This window comes from Pygocentrus nattereri, chromosome 8 (genome assembly GCF_015220715.1).
Source record: "Pygocentrus nattereri isolate fPygNat1 chromosome 8, fPygNat1.pri, whole genome shotgun sequence".
In the NCBI taxonomy this organism is placed as follows: Eukaryota; Metazoa; Chordata; class Actinopteri; order Characiformes; family Serrasalmidae; genus Pygocentrus; species Pygocentrus nattereri.
This window is the reverse complement of record NC_051218.1, coordinates 18256876-18278217: the sequence shown is the minus strand read 5'-3', so window position 1 is coordinate 18278217 and position 21342 is coordinate 18256876. Positions and strand designations below refer to the sequence as shown.

Genomic DNA, 21342 nt, shown 5'->3' with positions numbered 1-21342 from the left:
TGTTTTTGCAGTGGGTCGTTTTCAGTTATTATTATAACTATATTATTATAACTATATTATTATAATATAATAAAATCATATATTCATTTGTAAATGTGTATCTGGCTTCTTAGTTGCATTGCTTTTACAGTTGTTATGTTGAAATACAGCAGAATACAGCTACATCATAGTAATTTTGTGGTCCAAATGTATATTGTTGCCATTTTACTTTTATATACTGTTAATAAGGTACCTTAAATTACTGTAGAAGTAATAATGATTCTAGCAGTCAGTAATTTGCTGTAATTTTACAATGATTTTTTTTTTAGTGTTCCTTGGTTAGGTGCCTGTATTTCCATTGGCTGGTTGTGTTAGGTGAAGAAGTGGCTTCTGGTCCCCTCTTTCACCCCCGTCTGTAAACAACCACACAACATCCCACTCGCCGCTATGGCAACACAATAATCAGAACGTCAGTAGACAGCAGCCTGGGTTTTCTCTCTCGCTGAAAGAATTAGAGGCATGCATTTTCCTGATGGGAGACCAAAGCTTGTGTCCTCACTTGGAACTTTTTGCCATAGGCTTTGAAAATTAAGCAAATCCTTACAACACCCCCTTAATCACTCACTAAATGCATGTGATTACTGTCTCAACCGATCCCACAGAACCTCGTACAGCTTGTTCATGGAACGCATATGCTATGCCAAAGTTAACACGTGGCCTTTATCTGGCCTTTAGGAAGCCTTCTCTACTGCAGAACCTTCTGAGAGCTGCTTCACACAAGCCATTACAGTTGTAAATACACTGGTAGTAATGGGTCCTAATGCCAACAAGATGATTCTACATAATCCTAAGCATAACTGTATTTTTAGAACTGTATTATAAGAGAGATAGAATATTTAAGTAACAATTTTAACATCACTTTTTGAAGAGGATATAAAAACAGTATAAGAAATAATGTACATATTTCGTAAATAGTTTACAGAGTTGGAAACATGCCTACTAGAGCTGATGGAAACAAGTTTTGTTAGATACAAAGGCCTCCCAGAGGCCCCATAACAGGCCTACAGCGGCCCAGCTGCTTAACCAAACAAGGATTTGTTGAAGTCTGTGATGCAAATCAAGAAAATCCCTCTTCCTAAACAAAAGGCTGGCCTTTAACATCCTGCAGACAATGCACAACGCACTCTGGTCCCATAGCCATAGCATGTGTATTTGTCTAAACTTTTTATTTGAAGGGTACATCATAAATCAACTGCTGGAAGTTTTCCATGTGTAACATAATGCAAACAGATCAGACTTAGAAGGACAGCTGAAGATGCATGCTGAGTTTGGTCTGTGTTGTGGTTGCTCCTGGAGGGAAATCAAGATCACACAGGCACACTAAACCAGTAGGTAAAACTGTCAACCTCAGTTTTGGCTGTTATGATATCTGCATATTGTCATTATGTATGCAAATGAAGGTAGAGATGAACTGTAGTGACTGTGAGGTGTTAGGCTCGATTATAACATATTACAATAATATTCTATTAAAAAAATAAGTAAAATATACCTCTTCCATTCATACTGGTGTATTCAGCGTATTTTTAAAATGAACATGAATTGAATCGTGATAAAACTGCGCCTATTTTTTTTTTCTATTTATCGAAATTGATTGTTGCGAAGTAGCTGGTTTAACCTCTTAAATGCCCAGGGCCCACCAGCCCAAAGTTTTTTTTAACCCTTTTTTAACCTAAGAATAGCTCAACCAGTTTGCATTGAGGTTTCTGTAGTTACTGAATAAAAAGCCTAGTAAATAATAAAAAGCAAAGCAAATAATAAAGTAGTATTTAATGGGCCTGGGATTTTTAGCAGTTAAACCACAGTTATCCCTATCCTTCCAATTATACCATTCATGGCAAATATGTAGTAAAATAAGATATATATTGAGCACATTGATTAACTGGGTAAAAAAAAGGAATCTGATGTGTAAATCTTGTGGGCCTTGGAAGCTTTCATGCCTGTTTGTGTGGGCCACAAGTTACATGAGGATGCTCTAGTTTACAGCGTATTGACATGACAGGGATAAAAGTATTTATGGACCATCTGTGCCTTACCTTTGATGACTTGACACATGCTCTGATATTCAAAGGTTATTTATTTTAATAAAAGAGCATTGTAAGTTACCAAAATCCTTAGACCTCTAACATTCACAATGCAGCAACGTTTTGTCATCCTAAACTGTATTGGTTCTTGTTTTTATTGGTTCTCTTATTCATATATTATGACCATATCTGGGCTTCAAATTTACATGTCTTATCCAGAGTGACTTACAAGAAGTGCTTTGTCTATCTAGAGAAAAGTATCTTTGCTAGTTACCACTAGGTTAGAAAGAAAGCTTGTCTTGAGCTCAGATACTGCTAGAAACAAAAAGTCACTGTTGCTACCTAGAGAAAACGGAACAGAGTTGAACACAGAACAGTGCAATACATTATAATATGATACATAAGTGCAGTACAATTAATGCTAAATTCAGAGCTCATTTAAGTGCTGTATAAAGAGATGTGTCCTCAGTCTGTGTTTGAAGACAGAGAGAGACTCTGCTGTATGAACAGCCAACAGGAGTTTGTTCCACCACCTGGGTGCCAGTACAGAGAACAGTCTTGATGCTTGTTTTTCCACATGCTGTACTCGAAGCTCGAAGGGTTTGTAGTACAGATTGAGACGTCACCATTGCCATCAAGTAGGTAGGGGCTGCTCCATTTTTGGCTTTGTAGGCAAGCATTAGCGTTTTTTATGTGATGCGTGCAGCTACAGGAAGCCAGTGAAGGGAGCGCAGCAGTGGGGTGACATGGCTGAACTTGGGGAGATTGAAGACGAGCCATGTTGCTGCATTCTGGATGAGTTGCAGAGGCTTGATGGCCTCTATGGGAAGACCAGCCAAGAACAAGTTGCCGTAGTCAAGCCTTTGGATGTTGCACAGTAGAAATCTGCATGACTAAGTTAAGTTTGCGATGGGAGTCAAGAACAATAACTGGCCATCCAGAAATCAAGACTTCTTGCCTCTACAGATGGAACAATCAGAGAGTTCTTGAATGAGATGACAAGATCATGATGAGGAGCTGTAGTTGTAGGGATGAACAGCAGCTCAGTCTTTGAGCTTCAGGTGGTCAGTTGCTATCAATGAGGAGATGTCAGACAGAGTCGAGATGCGACTGGAAACCTGTGTGTCAGAGGGTGAGAAAGAAATCATTAGTTGAGTGACATCAGCATAACAGCATAATTCTTCACCAAGAGAGCTAATATAAAGAGAAAAGAGAAGATGACCCAGAACCGAGCCTTGTGGGACACCAGTGGAGAGCCAGCATGGAGAGGATGTGGACCCTCTCCATGTTACCTGATAAAAGTGATCCTCCAGATAGGACAGTGGTTCCAAGGTTGGTGAGGACGTCCAGAAGGATTGTATGATTGACCGTGTCAAAAGCTGCTGAGAGGTCAAGAAGAATCAGAACGGACGACAGTTTGGCTGATCTTGCTGACTGGAGCTTCTCGGTCACTGCTATAAAAGCAGTTTCTGTTCAAAATATTACTAACATTAAACAGTTACATACTGCTAAATAATTGAAAGCTTGACTGCAATGATTACTGTGCAGTGGTTGGAGGAATGAGAAACAAAGGCTAGGCTCGAGTATGACCTCTCACACAGATAGTGTCATTATTTTGACTAGACAGAGTACAACTACAAGCCTCACAGACAGCAAGTCAAATTTTCATCATTACTGATTTTTATCATTGCTGTGATCAATCCTGTGGCTACACGCCTTGTATACAGTTAGAAGTCACAGAAGTCTTATTCAATGCATTTAGTTTAAAGCAGCCACCTCATCTCTGACAGGTCTGATCTTGTTCTGACTAACTTTGTGATGGTGTGCTCTTAAGACTGCTCGATCTGTCCAAGACGCTCTGTCATCTCACAGTTTTGAGATGGTGAGTGATGACTCAGTCATACACAGGTGCTCCACTAACACAGGAGAACAAGACCTCCTAAGACCAACCAAGACAGGAATAGCAAGAATAGAGAGAGAGAGAGAGAGAGAGAGAGAAGAGCCAAGACTATTGAGAGAAGACTACTGAGGAAAAGGAGAGAAAGAGACAGAGAGAGAGAGAGAAGAGCCGAGAATATTGAGAGAAGAATACTGAGGAAAAGGAGAGAAAGAGAGAGAGAGAGAGAGAGAGAGAGAGAGAGAGAGAACATGGTAGAGCACTACCTCAGATGTTGAGTTTGCTGTATGATCTCACTCTGGAGGTGGGGCATTCTGGCATCCTCCTCACACTGATACACACATGCACACACACACACTCTTATAAGGGACTCAGGCGCTGGCTGCCAATCAGCTCTGTGAGTGAGGGAGCGTAAAAGAGGAGGGACAGCTGATTCTCTCAGTGCTGCAGCTGCTGCTCTCCTGTGCGCTGATAAAAGAGCGAGAGACAAGGACAAGAGAGGGACAAGGGAGTAAGCAAAGAAGAGAAATGCCACAGAACGTGGTGCTGGAAGGGCCGGCCCCTTGGGGATTTCGCCTCTCTGGGGGCAAAGACTTCAACCAGCCTCTGACCATCACCAGGGTGAGTGAAAGATATCCTTTGGGCTACTTCACATGTTCCAGCTGGAGGAGCTCTCAGAGATAAGGACACTTTTGATGTCGTTGGCAACACAGCCACAGGCATGGAAAACAAGTGGGTCGACCTAAAAACAGCAACGTTTTTTTGCAACTCAGAGTACCCACAGTAGAGATAGCTGAGGATTATAAAGCAAACTTATTACATACAGTGGCTGGAATCCGTGTTTAACCCTTTCAGTTCTAGACTGATTAAGGCTTTTTAAGCAGTAATCACTTTGAGTTAGTCAGTATCGACTGTGAAACTGAAGGGGTAAGGTTATGAGAGTGGAGTTGGAGTTGTGGGGTTAACTATAAGATTTTAGTTAACTATAGGACAACTTTGTATCAGTGTATGCATGCGTAGTTCAGCATCTCTAACAACTGAGTTACTTTCTTCCAACATAAATACAATGCAAATTTCTGCATCATATATAATCAAGATCTAACAATATCTTTAAAAAAAATCTTTTGGGAGAACGAAGCAAAAATATTCTCAACTATAACCCCTTAGTTATTTGAGTTATTCTTAGGTTATAGAAGTTATAGAAGTTATAGAAGAAATAAAAGTTGGGCCTTGTCCATGGAATGGGTTAATGTCCAACAGGACTAAACTGTGTGGTAACTTTACAAAAGAGGCAAAAGCATAAAATGGACATTAATGAAACAGTGTTATTTTTTCCAAGCAGTTTTTCTTTTTTTTTAGTCCACTCATCATGACATTTTGACACAATGTAAAAGCCAACTAGTGCTTTCAAATGAAAAATTAAACAAACAAAGAAAAATTATTACAGGTCATTCTGGACCATTTCTTTTGGTCAAAATTTCCGCTATTTTGATATTCATCATGAAATGCTTATACAGTGTAAAGTGAAGCTGACCTTTTCAAATAACGGAAAAAACTGAAGTGATAATAATTTTGATGTCACAACAATATACTCCTCCAAATCATTTATATGGCTGAAATGTCAATGAAAAATCAAACAAATTTGTAATCTAGTATTTCAAATTCCAGTTTGAATCACATCCCTAATCTAATACTTTATCTAAGCTAATATATAGTTTCTCTCACTTGGCTGATGATTCAGTTGTTGATGACTCTGTATACTGTGACCTTTCTCTGAGCTCCCTCTACTGTCAGTGATTGGCTGCAGTTGGCTGCATTCACTCGCTAATTTGCAAATATATGGATAAGCCACCCTTCAGCACACTGCTAAATATACTGTAGGTCAATATTACAACTGCATCCAAATAGGGTCTATTGCACTAGATGCCTGGTATTCACGCACACACATGTCTACATTAGGGCTCCAGAAGGGTTCCCCACACCTGTTGCTGAGTGAATCGTCTGCCCCCTCTCAGTCCCAAAGCTCTTTGACCATCTGCTAGGAAATTCATGGCAACATGAGAGGTGGAAGGTTAAATAAGTGTTAGTGTGAAGAAGAGAGGCTTTTTAGCTTAGTAGCAGATACTGCCAATCCATTAGCAGTATATTTACTGGAGCATTTTTTAAAAAATAGAATAAAAAATATGAATAAGGCCTAACTTTAAGATTAAGCCCCAAAAATAAAAATAGCATTTGGACAAAGGTGACTGTTGTTTTTCCATTTATTATATATATTTTATATTATATTTTTTGCAGACTTTTGCAGGTTTGCATTTGAAATGTTTTTGTATGCATATGAGTTCATGATCCGATCAATGAACACAAAAAAAACAGTACACTGTATGGTTCTCACAAACCATACAAATGCAGGCTTGTAGATGTTCCTGATATGAGATTGAAATGATAAAGCATCAAGTGTATCACAAAATCTTTAATTAACTGTAGTTTATGATTTCACTGAGAAATAATTTAGATCAAGAATAAATTCTGCAACTTACTTCGAGTGGGCATAAGACTCAACAGCAACATTTCTGTTTTATCATAGTCTAGCATTTAGCAGGAGAAAACTGTTGTTTATCTAACATAATCTTTCATTATGTGTAACTGTGTAAGCAAATCGTTGCACTCTTCTATGTTAAGAAAACTCCCCATTTATGTAGACAAATTGGACATGGTCTGTCAATTAAAACCTTAACCAGACAAGAACTTGTCTGTCTGAGCTATCCACATGTATGCATTCGTCCAGCTGTACAGAAACACTAATGTAACCACAGAAGTACTAAGGTGATTTGGTATGATACAGACGTCCAGGGTTCATTCTCTTTAACACTAGGCCTCCTTTGAGATTCAAAATAGGTCTTCCTGCTTCCTGTACAATGTACAATTCACAGCTTGTCCCAGTATTCGGTAGAGCACTAATGTATGAAATCTGCCTGGAAACAATGTATAATGATTTGAAACAACTTGTAGAGCAGACTAGTGTAATGAGGACTGGCTCTTATTCACAGTTCTTCCTGTGGAATGTCTTGTTGAGGTTTATGGCTAGCCAATGTCAATAGGAAGTCTTAGATCACATCATAAACATGTTAGCTCTCAGCAGTGGCCTAGATGTGACATTCAATAAAAACTGCCCACAATAAGACAGAGAAATAAAGTAGGAACAATCTTCAGACTAAAAAGTATTTAAAAATATACTTGGAGCAAATTAGCAGATAAATGTAAGCTCCACTAAAAAGTTATCTGTAGTCAGGCAGGGTTAGACTTCCAGCAGTCACAAATGATGATGTCATGTTTAAAGTAAACCGCTGTGGGTTTGTTAGCACTCTCATGTAATGCTTTTCTTGCAACTAGCTCTGCCGCTAGGACAAATAAGTGGTAGTTTTGATTTCAAAGTAAATACAGTAATTCGGATGGCTTGCACTGGAAATTAGTTGTGGTGGAAAACCTCTGCTTTTGAACCGTGCACAACTGACTTAGCATAAACCGAGATGAAAGATATCTACCGAATTAAAGGCTCAGGGGTGTTGCTCCTTCAGGCAGTAAAGCACTGCAAAAATAATCTGACATGTGAGCGGTTTCCTTCTACATCCCACAAGCTAAGCCTCTGTCTTTAATCACTCAAACACTAATGCCTCTGTGATGACATCACAGCGAGCTTCAGCTACAAGTTGGCTACTGTCTGTTTCTGCAAGCTTCTTCCAATATGGGAATACTTCCAGATGGACACAAATTGCAGAACGTCAGTTATGACAGATGTTAACAATGCTGTTTAAAATTCCATCTCTTCTTTTTGTTATAGCAAAATCATCATGCAGTTGGCTGTATTTATCATGACAGTGTAGTGTGGCTGCTTAGAGAGTACGAGACTTGACATGTTTCTTTTCCTGTAGGTTTTTGTGGTTTAGCCCGTCTGTGTTTGCATGTTAATTTTTTTACCATCTTTCGAGCCTGAAGCCTTCCACATTCAAAAAATACATTTTGTGGTATAAATGTAAGTCAGTTATGCCACACATTCCATTCAATTCAATAGAGTAAAGTCAATATACACATATTTTTATTACTTATAAAAAGTAATTTTTAAAGCAATTGTTGCTGGAGCAAAACTGACACATTTCACAAAAAATTAATATAAGTTTCATTGGAATGTTTTTTTTTGGTTCAACATAAACAGTTTTCATTCACTGAAATGGACTTTTATTATTTTCTTCCGTTTTACAGTTATATCAGTTATTTAAAGACAACACAGTTCACTTATTTAATGTTGATATATTTCCAGTTTGTAAGTCCAGCAACATGCATTCCAACAGAATCAATACAGGCAACAGGTGTTCTCTATGATGTTGCATGTTTCATCAAAAATTAGCTTTTTTTTCTATGAGCCTTGCTAACAGCTGCTCTGTGGTTTTGTTGCCCATCGTAGCGCCCTCCTTGTTTGCACCTCAGAAACAGAGTGGCTTTGTTCCTCTGTTGGACAGAGTGCATCGTCTTCTGCTAGAGTGGTGTCATGGGAACAATCTGATTTTCATTGTTTCTGTTCCGAGCTCCGCTGGTGCGGATTTCTCACCAATCATCCTCAGTTTCTGCTACCACAATGTAAAGAGGTGTCTACAATAAAGGTGAATGCATGACAGCACAGCCTTCAGACAGATATTTGCATCAAACAGTATAGTAACGGATCAAAGGCTCTGCTTGTCAAAGCCTGTTTCATAGAAGTCTGTGGTTAGGTGGAAAGATGGTACCAGTTAGTATACAGGACAACATACTCAAAGATGACCTGAGTAGCCTAAAGTCATACTTAAGTAAAAGTGTTATTATTGCAATCAAATAATAATGTCAAAAAATATCCCTTCAGTACATCTAGGATCCTTAATGGGTTTTGGCAATACAGTTCCTAAGAAAAAACCTGTAATCTGTATCCATGGTACAAAGGTTCTCTGGTCCTTTAATGGACCAAATAAAAGGCTTGTCACACCTTATTTACCAAAAATGCTTCTTTAAACATTTCATCCATTGAAATGTTTTAGAACCAAATGGGTTCTTTTATAACATCACTTCAAAGAACCCTTATTTTGCACCTTCACTTTTTGCCAAACAGTATTCTTTTAGTTTTTGGATCTTTTGGTCTAAAAACTAAAAATGGTAACTTTACATGAGAGGGAAAAAACATTCATAACCTTGAATGGAAATTCATGGAACAAGATTTTTTTTCAAGTAATTTTGGAGCTTTTCAGTTGGTCTATTCATCATGATATTTTAGTCCATTTAAAGGCTGGCTGGCATGACAAAACGACAAAAATGAGACAAAGTTTTGTTCTGAAAGCAGCATTACATTTTTTATACATTTTCATATACATTTTCTACATCATAGTTCCAGTTTAGCCATTAACACTGCGTTCCTACTCTCTACTACAAATCCACAAATGTTTTTTGAGTGATGCCATAGAAAAAACACTTTGGGTACCTTAAATACCTTTCAAGTATCAGGGTTCTTAAGAGCACAATTTTAATAAATGACACTTAAATTGGAATCAAACATCATATGAAGGCTCTTTAACATGGTTCTGTGAACAGGGGTCTAGAACCAAGTGTTTCTTCTGTAACATTGCTCAAAGAACTCTTTGTGATCTTTTTTGAGAGAGTAGGAATTCCATGTAAATGGCTAACTAGGTGGAAAGTAGATTACATTCCTCACAAATGTAGGAACATCTCGCATATCATTTTTATTACATGTAACTAGTAGTTGCTAACCACCTCTGAACATACTAAACAACACAAATTGTTGGCAGATTGAAGTTGTTGCTAATGCCCATATGAAATGTAGAAGCACTTGAAAACATTTTAATCACTACTGTCTTCATCAGCCATCCAAAATAAAACCTGACAAATCTTCAAGACACCAGCACCAACACCAAGGAACCATATCTTCCAGCCTTAAATAGCTGACCTGATTGGATCTCAGTGTTCCTTGTGGGGAGGCAGACGGTACTGAGTGGGAGTGGGGTTCTTACAGGCCTGTTAGTCAAAGACTCAGGTGGAGAAAACCTCAGCCCACACGTCAGGCTGATGAGATACATGTCTGCAGGGATAGAGGAAAATACCTCAGAAAATGAGCTGCCCAGGGATGAGAAGAGTGAAGAGAGATGATGTCAGGCTCTGTTAATGAAGGAGGGGGCTAGAGAAGCACTGGACAGTAGCACAGATGCCACAGCCGTTAGATCAGCAAGCCCCTAATAGGCTCAGCTATAGCCCCCTGTGGGTGATACTGATACTGCACCCCGATTGACACATCCACTCCACTATTTATAGCCTCCTTTCAGCATGGAGGAGGTCAACAGATAACTATTCAATATCACTATATTTATGAGCTGTATCTGCTTCATATTGCAGTTTTGTATGAATTGTGACTTTTTCCAAGTTCAGAATATAGAAACTTTTTAAGCTGGGTTACAAAAATATACTGTATGTGGTAGCAAGCTGTTTAACCCCTTTAACTGCAATGAATCCTCTCCTCAAATTCTCAGTCTCATGACAACTTACCTTCATATTAGATTAATGATAGTAAATGAACAACAGTAAAAGTTTAAAGGACCCATATTATGGAAAAACAAATCACTTTTTTGTCATATAAAAAGAAATTATAACTGTACTGGAACATAAACCCACACAAAATGTCATAAGAGGGCAACTGAGCAAATTCTAAAATACAAGACAAATGTAAAGCCCTTTATTGGCCCTTTAATAACAACATTTAAGAATGATATCTGAATAATAGCCTGGACTTTAAGCAGTTAACTGGTTTAAAATGGTCAAAATGAATAAGTACAGCAAACTAACAGTGCCAATAAACAAAGGCAAGAGTCTTCATCAATAGAAACCTCAGAATTAAAATAAAATTCAGCATAATAATATTTTCCAAGTACAATCCCAATTCCACTGAAGTTGGGACGTTGTGTAAAACATAAATAAAAACTCAATATGATGATTCACAAATCCTTTTCAACCTATATTCAATTGAATACACTACAAAGACAAGATATTTAATGGTCAAATGAACAAACTTTATTGTTTTTTGCAAATATTCATTCATTTTGAATTTGATGCCTGCAACACGTTCCAAAGAAGTTGGGACAGGGGCATGTTTACCACTGTGTTACATCACCTTTCCTTTTAACAACACTCAATAAGCGTTTGGGAACTGAGGACACTAATTGTTGAAGCTTTGTAGGTGGAATTCTTTCCCATTCTTGCTTGATGTACAACTTCAGTTGTTCAATAGTCCAGAGTCTCCATTGTCGTATTTTGCACTTCATAATGCACCACACATTTTCAATGGGAGACAGGTCTGGACTGCAGGCAGGCCAGTCTAGTACCCACACTCTTTTACTACATAGCCACACTGTTGTAACACGTGCAGAATGTGGCTTGGCATTGTCTTGCTGAAATAAGCAGGGACGTCCCAGGAAAAGACGTTGCTTGGATGGCAGCATATGTTGCTACAAAACCTGTATGTACCTTTCAGCCTTAATGGTGTCTTCACAGATGTGCAAGTTACCCATGCCATGGGCACTAACACACCCCCACACCATCAGAGATGCTGGCTTTTGAACTTTATGCTGATAACAATCCAGACAGTCCTTTTCCTCTTTGGCCCGGAGGACATGACGTCCATGATTTCCAAAAACAATATGAAATGTGGACTCGTCAGACCACAGGACACTTTTCCACTTTGCATCAGTCCATCTCAGATGAGCTCGGGCCCAGAGAAGCCGGCGGCGTTTCTGGGTGTTGTTGATATATGGCTTTCACTTTGCATGGCAAAGTTTTAACTTGCACTTATAGATGGAGCAACGAACTGTGTTCACTGACAGTGGTTTTCTGAAGTGTTCCTGAGCCCATGTGGTAATATGCGTTACAGAATGATGTCGGTTTTTAATGCAGTGCCGCCTAAGGGATCAAAGGTCACGGGCATTCAATGTTGGTTTTCTGCCTTGCCGCTTACTTACAGAGATTTCTCCAGATTCTGTGAATCTTTTGATGATATTATGGACTGTAGATGATGAAATCCCTAAATTCCTTGCAATTGCACATTGAGAAACGTTGTTCTTAAACTGTTGGACTATTTGCTCATGCAGTTGTTCACAAAGTTTGTGAACCTCACCCCGTCCTTGCTTGTGAACAACTGAGCCTTTCAGGAATGCTCCCTTTATACCCAGTCATGACACTCACCTGTTTCCAATGAACCTATTCACATGTAGAATGTTCCAAACAGGTGTTTTTGAGCATTCCTCAACTTTCCCAGTCTTTTGTTGCCCCTGTCCCAACGTGCTGCAGGCATCAAATTCAAAATGAGTGAATATTTGCAAAAAAACAACAAAGTTTATCAGTTTGAACATTAAACATCTTGTCTTTGTAGTGTATTCGATTGAATATAGGTTGAAAGGGATTTGCAAATCATCATATTCTGTTTTTATTTATGTTTTACACAATGTCCCAACTTCATTGGAATTGGAGATGTATCATATCAGGTTTGCATTATAAAGTTAACAAGGCCATCTTCCTGATACTCTAGGCTAAAAGAATGTCTTACAAGCCATAAACAAAAGCCAGATTTCCAGAAAGGAAAGTTTCTATTAATTTCGTTTTAGCCTTTTTTAAACTGTTCATTCACTTCAATCTAAAGCACACCACAAATAATAAATACAACTACACTGCAACTAACTAAGCTTTGGTCACCTAACAACACTCTTAAAACTAAAAATCAATGTACGGCACCAAAGGTATCACCCAGCTCTAACTTTCACCATTATTTACAAGACAGTGCAAACTCTAAGTTCATGCTAAATTGTTTTTAGGTGACTCCTGGCAGTAAGGCCTCACGGGTCAATCTGTGCCCAGGGGATGTCATCCTGGCCATTGAAGGAGTCTCAACAGATGATATGACTCACAGTGAAGCGCAGAACAAGATCAAAGACTCTACTCACCAACTTTGCCTTAAGATAGAGAGGTGAGTATCATAAAAGCTTTAAATCAGCCAAGACTGCTGAGTGTACTGAGACTGTTCCACAAAGCCAGCCCAGTCCTTATGATTCACACCTTGTTCTAAATTACAAGGCCCTGTCATGTTGAGTTAAATACTGCATCTTTCCAGCTGTTATTCCACACAGTTTCTAATATTGTATGATGTTCTTTAATTTATCGCAGCATGTATTAAAAGAGAAAATGATGATGGGAATTGCCTTTGACACATCTGTCAGCATAGCCAGTACTCACTAGATCTGATACAGGCCTAGTCGTGCTACATGCTCCTTTAATCCACGCTTTGCCCTAAAATACAGAACCTTGTATGGCATTAGAAATTCTGATATGGATCATAGCCCAGATGCTATGCAACCCCCTTCCTTACCCATGTTTGAACTTATTTTTGTATGTGGCACATTGTATTAGACTAAATAAGTGCTGTCTGCATTCCAGACCTGAAACCAAACTCTGGTCACCACAAGTTGTGGAGGAGGGAAAAGCACACCCATTCAAAATCAATCTGGAGGCAGAACAACAAGTAAGATCAAGAGGAAAAGCAGCTAAAAGCCACATGCACAGCCATCATTATCTGTTTCACATATGCTTCTGTTGTAAGACAGATTCAGAGAAGCTTTGCATGTGGGGCTGGAAATGTTCTGTGTTCATGTTTCTTTTCAAATGCTTGATTGCATGAGACACATGAGAGGGTAGATAATTTATATCTAAGGACTTTGACCTTCACCAGTAGGATACATAATAAAATCCAAGCTGAGTGTATAACTCCTTCAACTATGGCCAATGCTCTGCTGACCACTTCTTACATGACATTTACATTATCCTTATAAAATGTATATTTTATGGCAGCTGTTTTTGGACCACTTCCACAGGTTAGTCTTTCAGGTATCAGCCATTTACAATAATCAGTATAACTGGCTGTGTCGTATTCAAGTAACAAGCCTATTAAATGATATTTACTGTGCTTGGCTATTTCTGCCTAAATAAAGTACTGAAAGTGAAAACACTGAAAACACAGTAAGTTGTAATGCATCATTGTTTTCTGTGGAACTTCCCCAACACTGTAGGTACTTTTATTGATATGAAAGTTTTTGCCTCAATAAATGCATGTAAATTTAGACATTTTTATTTTGTTTGAGTACCATGACTACATTTAAAGACTAAACCTATTGCATTCATTTGTATTTCTTTTGTAAGTCTAATCAAAAAGGATGAAAAGATGAACAGTGATTCAGTCTTAACATGCCCGGCCTTTGTCTGGACAAGGATAGAAGAAGCGCACAAGCAGAATAACTTAAATAGAAAAGCAGGATCTGACCCCAACAGACTGTTATGTCTTAATAAGGAACAGCAATCAAGATATCAAGTTGAGCTGTTATTCACCAGAATTATTTACAATGAAGGAAAAGAACATTGCACAATACAGCAGTTTAACACTGCAGAATTTGGCACTGCACTGTGTTGTGATTTAGCCTTGTCTGTGTGAAGCTTTGACCTCAGCATGCAGTGTGTGTGTCTGTCCGCTGTATACAGGAGTATAAGCCAATAGGCACAGGCCACAACAGAAGGGCGCAGCCATTTGTGGCCGCTGGCAACTTGGATGACAAAAGGCAGGTGGTGAGCTCTTCCTACAACACCCCCATAGGCCTCTACTCTGAGGGCAACATACAAGACGCCCTGCATGGACAAATCCGCGGCCTGGTGCATGACAGGCCTGAGGGGTGAGTGGCGATCTGACTCTTCCTCACACACCTCATGCTGCTGTGACCCGCCTGGCCTCTAACATCTGAGCTAAACACACATTCCACTGTGCTGGAAGTTCTCTTAGGTCCTGCTGGAGGCTTGAGATCAAAACAAGCCAGATTACTACACAGAATTATTGGCAAATTTGGTCATCCATGAAATGATAAAATGAGTGTACCACTTGCATTTGAGAGTGGAAAACAAGAAAGAATAAAGCTAACTAGATTCAATTTCACTCTTAAACTTTAGAAGTTGTTGATACAAGCGAAGATATTCTGCCAAAAATGAAATATATCAAACTTTCAATCAATACATTTGTGTTCATAAGGAAAACAGATGTCTTATTATAGTGATTCACATTTAAATACTGATGTAAATGGAGTAGTTTAAAAGTATTTAATTTAATTCAAATGCATAGCAGAATGATAGTAATCTAAGGGGGTATGGTTCCAGTGTTATCTTGGTGGTTTAATAGGTTAAATTTGTTTTGAGGTATGAAATGCTGGACCTAAGCGGACCTCTGCTCTCTCCCTGTGTCCTTCTAACTGTGTATCTTACCTCTCCTTCCTCCCCTTCTTATGTCTTACAGGACCTTGGCTACTTCGAACACAAGTTTAATGTCAGGCCAAAGCCCTTCATACCTGGGGGCCAAAGCAGGTCACTAGATCATATGAGATAGTACATTTTATTGTCATATAATGAGACATTTGTGGTCATATAGTAACGAGTGTCAGAACATTCAAAGAAATGAAGACATTGCATTACATTAAAATAAGAGTGGGCAAAAATGTACCATCATGTATTTGATGTTACTTGAGGGCATTTTCATCACATACAATATACAGTACTGTGCGAAAGTCTTAGGCACCCAAGACACATTTTCCAAAAAAATAAATAAATATATATATATATATATATATATATATATATATATATATATATATATATATAAAATAAATATTGATTTTATGGATGTTTGTGTTTGTTTAACCATTTTCTAACCTCTCCTCGAGGAAGCCCAGTATTATATGTAGTTAAAAAGCAACTCCTGGTTTGACCAATCAGTGCTTCATTAAATTGTGCTCATTATGTAATTGATGATATTAACAAGTCTCTGTGGTAGCTGTGAAGAAGAAAAATATGAATCCAATAAATTCTTGTTACTTTTTATTGTTCTTACATGTATTTGAATTATGAATATTACTTTATTCTAATATATATTGGGATAAACTCACTGCTGAGGTAAATTGTTTAAAAATTTGTTTAGTTGCCTAAAACCTTCGCACAGTACTGTATTTCAGATTACATATCTGACAGCTATTCTATACTACCTGTTCAAAGGTATTTACATACCCCGTCTAAACATCTTTACAGAAACATTCATGTTGTCAATGTTCTTTAAAGTACTGAAGGTGAACTCAGAGAAGCTATTGTGGTGTATAGTGACTTAGTTTATCACAAACATCATCATTTTTCCTGCACTTACTTTGGGATGAGTTGGAGTGGTCCAGAACTAATCATTCAACAGCAGGACCTGACCTCACTAATACTCGTGTCTGAATGAAAAGCCATGATCCAACATCTATAGATACAATTCAGTGTAGGGCATTCTCAGAAGAAACACTGTTACTGCAGCAAAAGGAAGACAAACTCCATATTAGTACATTTATTACAGAAGATGTTCAGGTGTATACAAACCTTTAGACCTATATTGTACATGTAGGTGTTCAGTATCCTAGACGTACCACAGAGAATTTCTTTTCATTTGCCCACTCCTAACAACATATTTACTCATAGCAGGTAAATTCTAATTTTGATACTCAGTTGTTTGCTTTTTCTAATCTTCTTTTCTATTCTCTTCTTCTTTTTGCCCTTCACCGCCCTGTGCTTTTGCACATCCCTTTGACCCACCTCCTTTTTCACTGGCCTTGACATGATCAAATCACCTTCAGAGATAACACATCTCAAGGGGTGATGGGAAATGCAGTTCAGGTACCTTGCTCAGTACCAGTTAATAATCCCACTCAGAATGAGGCCTTGGCTCTTTCTGCTCAGTATAACTCCCCCATTAACTTGTACTCGGATGCCAGTCTGTCAGAAGCAATACAGCAGGCTCAGATGTCTGCTGGAAATGAACAGGCACCACCCAGGTAACCAAATCTTAGCTTTGGCCACACTTTCCTTAATCTCAATCTGCCAATATAAGATCTAGTATTACAGTAACATGGTGCTTATCATATTGACAAATATATAGTATTCTGCAAAAGTCAGACACCACCCTTCCTTATTTATTATACAGGCAAAATGGTGATTAAGTATAATGTATTATTTTTCAGTGCCAGAAGAAAAACAGAAAATGTATATTTAACAGAAAAGTTCATAGTCTTGCACAAAGAATTGTATTTAAAAATGTCTGCATTTAGTGTGTCCAGTCTTTGCCTTTATTGCAACTTCCATTCTTTTCAGTTTTTCAAACAAATCTACCAGGATATTTTTCCACCCCTTCAAAGTTCAGTTGGTTGCATTTTCTGCTTCTCATGATACAAGTAACCCCAAACACATTTGACTCTAGGGTGGTCAGTCCATTGTTCTGAAGACACGAGCAGAACCTTCACCAGCAAAGTTTATTCTTCTTGTTCATTTCTTTCTCTCAGTAATGGCGTCTTGACAGCTAAACATCCTTTGCTTATTAGCTGAGTGGAGTAAATGAAGGGTGTTCTCTGACTTTGCACATTACCATTGTAATAGCAGACATAGCTTTATATGGTTTTGCTGAACCATTTTGTTGATATTACATACACTTACTTTCTACCTCCAGTCATTGGCACCATAAAAGTGTACTTTGTAGGCATTCAATTACTGTCTAAAGTCCAGCCATTGCTTTAGCAGCTACTCTCTACTCTGTTAAACAAGGGTAAAGGACCACCCCCACTTACCAGATATTATTTGAGTTATGGACCATTCTGAGCACAGCTGTGACACCAACATGATAGTGTTTGTTAAGGTGGCACAACTTACTGTGAATACTTTCTGTTTTTTTTATCAGACATCTACCTTAATGGTACACCCCACAGTCTGTGTTTCCATGCAGAGCAATGCTAGTAATCTTTTAAAAATAATATCTAAAATAATATCTGGTATTATTATTTCTGGTATTATATTTAAAATAATATATCCGGTCATTGGTGGTCCTATGGATGCTCCTTTCCTACAGTCAATAATTGTATTCCTACAAAATACATGTATACACTTTCAAAAAAACCTTACCTTTCAGGGTAAAAACACCGACTCAGTGTGTTTTGTCTAGCTGCATATTCTATATACCAGATGTCAACATGGCAAACCAATATTAACATGATTCTGTTCTGTCTTGGTTCTCAGTGGGAAAGTCCTAAATGCCATTGAAGAATCTCATGTGTACCAAATGCTGCAGGAAGATCACGACCGACCACATGAGCCTCGCCAGTCTGGCTCTTTTAAGGCCCTGCAGGACTATATAGACAGTGATGGTGAGCTACCAGAATGTACAAAACATCGCTATTCTCTTGTTACCAATTAAACTGCACCATATTTCCAACCATGTCTGGCACCTGCTGAGTTGATGGCATCTCTGTAGAAGAGCTGACTGACAGTGCGCCTTGCTTTAATAGGAACACTATATGTGATTTCCCTGCTGACAGGTAAAAAGCCTCTGGTAACAAGAAGTGTCAAAGCTCCAGTGACAAAGCCCCAAGCAGCCTCTGGCTCACTACAGAAACTGCCTTTGTGTGACAAATGTGGCAATGGCATTGTGTAAGTAAAGACCTTATACAGTCTTTTATATAGGGAACAGACTTCCATGTAATCGGGACAACCCTGTTTATAAAGTTTAATCTGAAATGAACTATTCTATATCTCTTTGAATGGCCTTGAATGGCTTCAACGCCTGTTGGCTTCGATTCATCATGCCTCTGGAACTCTTCTGGAGATGAAAAACCATACTTCCAAAAGATATTCCCATGTTTGGTATTATGATGATGGTGGTGGAGAACACTGCTACTCTAAAATCTCCCGTAGGTGTTCAGTTGAGTTGAGATATGGTGACTGCGAAGGACATAGCATTTGATTTGCATAATTTTCACACTCAACAAACCATTCAGTGACACTGAACTCTCAAACATACATTCTTCTTTGTAACAAGGTTTTTATGCACTAGAACCCTACCACAATATCCCATCCCTCATAGGATAGTATGAACATTTCTTGTCACAATGTTTTTAAAAAGCACTAATAAACACTGGAATCATTTCAACACAAGTATTGATATTTTCTGAATATTTATACTTTAATCTCTATAACACTCAAAAATTGAATACAATTAAATATATATGAAATTCTATAGCATACAGGTGTCGTGTGCATTTCAAAGTACATCTATAAAAAGGTGACCAGTTAAAGGAAAAACAAACACATTACTAAGACACTTTTTCTTGTTTTTATCTATAATTGGTCACTCATTTGTAGTTGTACTTGGAAATTATCACCAGCTTAATGGCAATACTAATAAGCTAATGATAATTTCACGTTTACTTTGTGTCTCACTGAGGTGTTGGGCCACAGTGAGACACCAGAATGGCTTCAATATGCCTTGGCACAGATTTTACAAGTCTCTAGAAGAATACTGAAACAATGAGAAGTCATTTTGCCAAAAGATATTTGTTCAGTTGGTGTTTGGATGATGGTGATGGCCAGCTGTCTAACATGTCACCCTCAAAACTCCCAGGGGTTCAACTGAATCGAGATCCACAGAATGTGAAGGCCATAGCATACAATGTGCACTATTTTCATACTCCGTAAATCATTCCCTTAGGGCTTTGCACCACTCTCTAAAGTACATTATTCATTGCAATGAGGGGTGTATGCACTACACCACTACAATAATCCCTCTTTAAGTAGTCCTGCATTGACATTCTCAGACACCTGAAAAACAGTTGCTCTGTAGTTTTTTTATATACACAGTGCACTAATGTATGAGCATCATGGTCACTGAATGTACCTTGTTTACTGAAGTCCTTCCAATAGATCTAAATACAGGTGTCACTTTAGTCCCTACTCTTGCTGACACTTCTGCCCTAAGATAAATCCCTCTTTCAAAGTCACTGGCAGACTGTAGCAGTAGGTTATTTACTTCCACTAACTGTATGTAGTTGTTGGAATTATTTAAATTAAGAACAATACAATAATCATTGGGTTATCTGGTGTGTTCCATGCCTGTTTAAGATCTAACCATTCACTTTAAACCTGCTCTGCTAAAACTCACTGTTGTGTCTGACTGACAGGGGTACTGTGGTCAAGGCGCGGGACAAGTTCCGCCACCCTGCCTGCTTTGTGTGCTCAGACTGCGGCATGAATCTGAAGCAGAAGGGCTACTTCTTTGTGGAGGGACAGATGTACTGTGAGACTCATGCTCGGATCCGAATGAGACCACCTGAAGGCCATGATCTGGTCACTGTGTATCCCAATGCTTAAAGGACACCACTGCTCAGGTTTTCATAGCCAACTGATGTTGCAACTCATGTAGGAACATGTAGGAATTCTTATTGCTTGCTCAACTCTGCTGTAAGCATGGCATGTCTGGTGTATATTTTGTGCTTGTTCACATTTTAGGGCAATAAGCAGGCTCTAACTTAGTAGGAGCAAGAGACCTTGCCTACTGAATCCTGAATTTCAGTACTAACTGGTTCTTTTAGGTTTGAAAAATTCTGAAAAATTGAAACACATATTTTTCTTTTAACAGAAGCATTACCACCTTTCTGTACATGCTGGTGTTCGGTTTTATGGTGTTATTTGTGTGTGAAATCTTACACATGCAGTTCAGATAAATCCAGAACATGCCAGAAAATACTGTTATATTGATTTCCTCCAGAATACCTTTCTAATTCACAAACAAACCATTCAATTTCATACAACTCAGTAACAGCTCTGAAAGGTCTGAATGGATGGAAAATGAGAATTAAGAAATGTATATATGTCTTTAATCTTAACACAAACAAAGTAAAATGAAAACAGGTCACCTGCCAGACATCACAGCTCTTAATATGTCATTACAGAGGAGACTTGATTGTAGTTTGTGAAGTTCACAAACCTGCAAATAAAAAAAGGGAAAATTTGGAGTCATAATTCATTCTGCAGTGTGTATTAATGGGATAAAATTAACAGCAAAAAGTAAAGTAAGAACAGAGGAAAACCAGCAGTGTTGTGTAATATGATAAAAGTCTGTGGACTGATTGCTGATTGAGAATATGCACCTTACGCTCCTCAATAGAGGTTCATATTAGGGGTGTAGAGATGCATTGATGCATTGTGATTGCACAGATCTGAAGGTGGCAATTTGACTGCATTGATTTTTTTCAAACATTATTATTATTATGATTGAAAAATATTCAATAAAGTATGTGCTCAATTTTGTGCCTGGGCTTTTTCAAATGAATTAATTTGAATTTTGGTGCAAAGCTAGCTTTACACTGTCAAATGTCATGCAACTAGTTGCATGTTGTGAGTTGCCTACAACAGTTTTTGTTACAGTTGCAC

The 21342-nt window shown here is 38.3% G+C and overlaps 1 protein-coding gene across 3 annotated transcripts; it reads left to right on the top strand.

Moving 5' to 3' along the window:
* The first annotated feature begins 4329 nt into the window (after nt 1-4329).
* Nucleotides 4330-21219, top strand: pdlim3b (PDZ and LIM domain 3b). Of its 3 annotated transcripts, none has more exons than XM_017704089.1 (8): nt 4330-4578; nt 12849-13000; nt 13468-13552; nt 15362-15429; nt 16725-16922; nt 18154-18281; nt 18453-18564; nt 20091-21219. In XM_017704089.1, the coding sequence occupies exons 1-8, from the start codon at nt 4486-4488 to the stop codon at nt 20278-20280; spliced, it is 1026 nt and encodes a 341-aa protein (XP_017559578.1). In that variant the 5' UTR covers nt 4330-4485; the 3' UTR covers nt 20281-21219. The 3 variants fall into 3 exon arrangements, with proteins under 3 accessions (XP_017559578.1, XP_017559577.1, XP_017559579.1); XM_017704088.2 differs by lacking the exon at nt 15362-15429 and adding an exon at nt 14563-14750; XM_017704090.2 differs by lacking the exons at nt 15362-15429; nt 16725-16922 and adding an exon at nt 14563-14750 and having other exon boundaries at nt 4335-4578.
* The last annotated feature ends 123 nt before the right edge of the window (nt 21220-21342 follow it).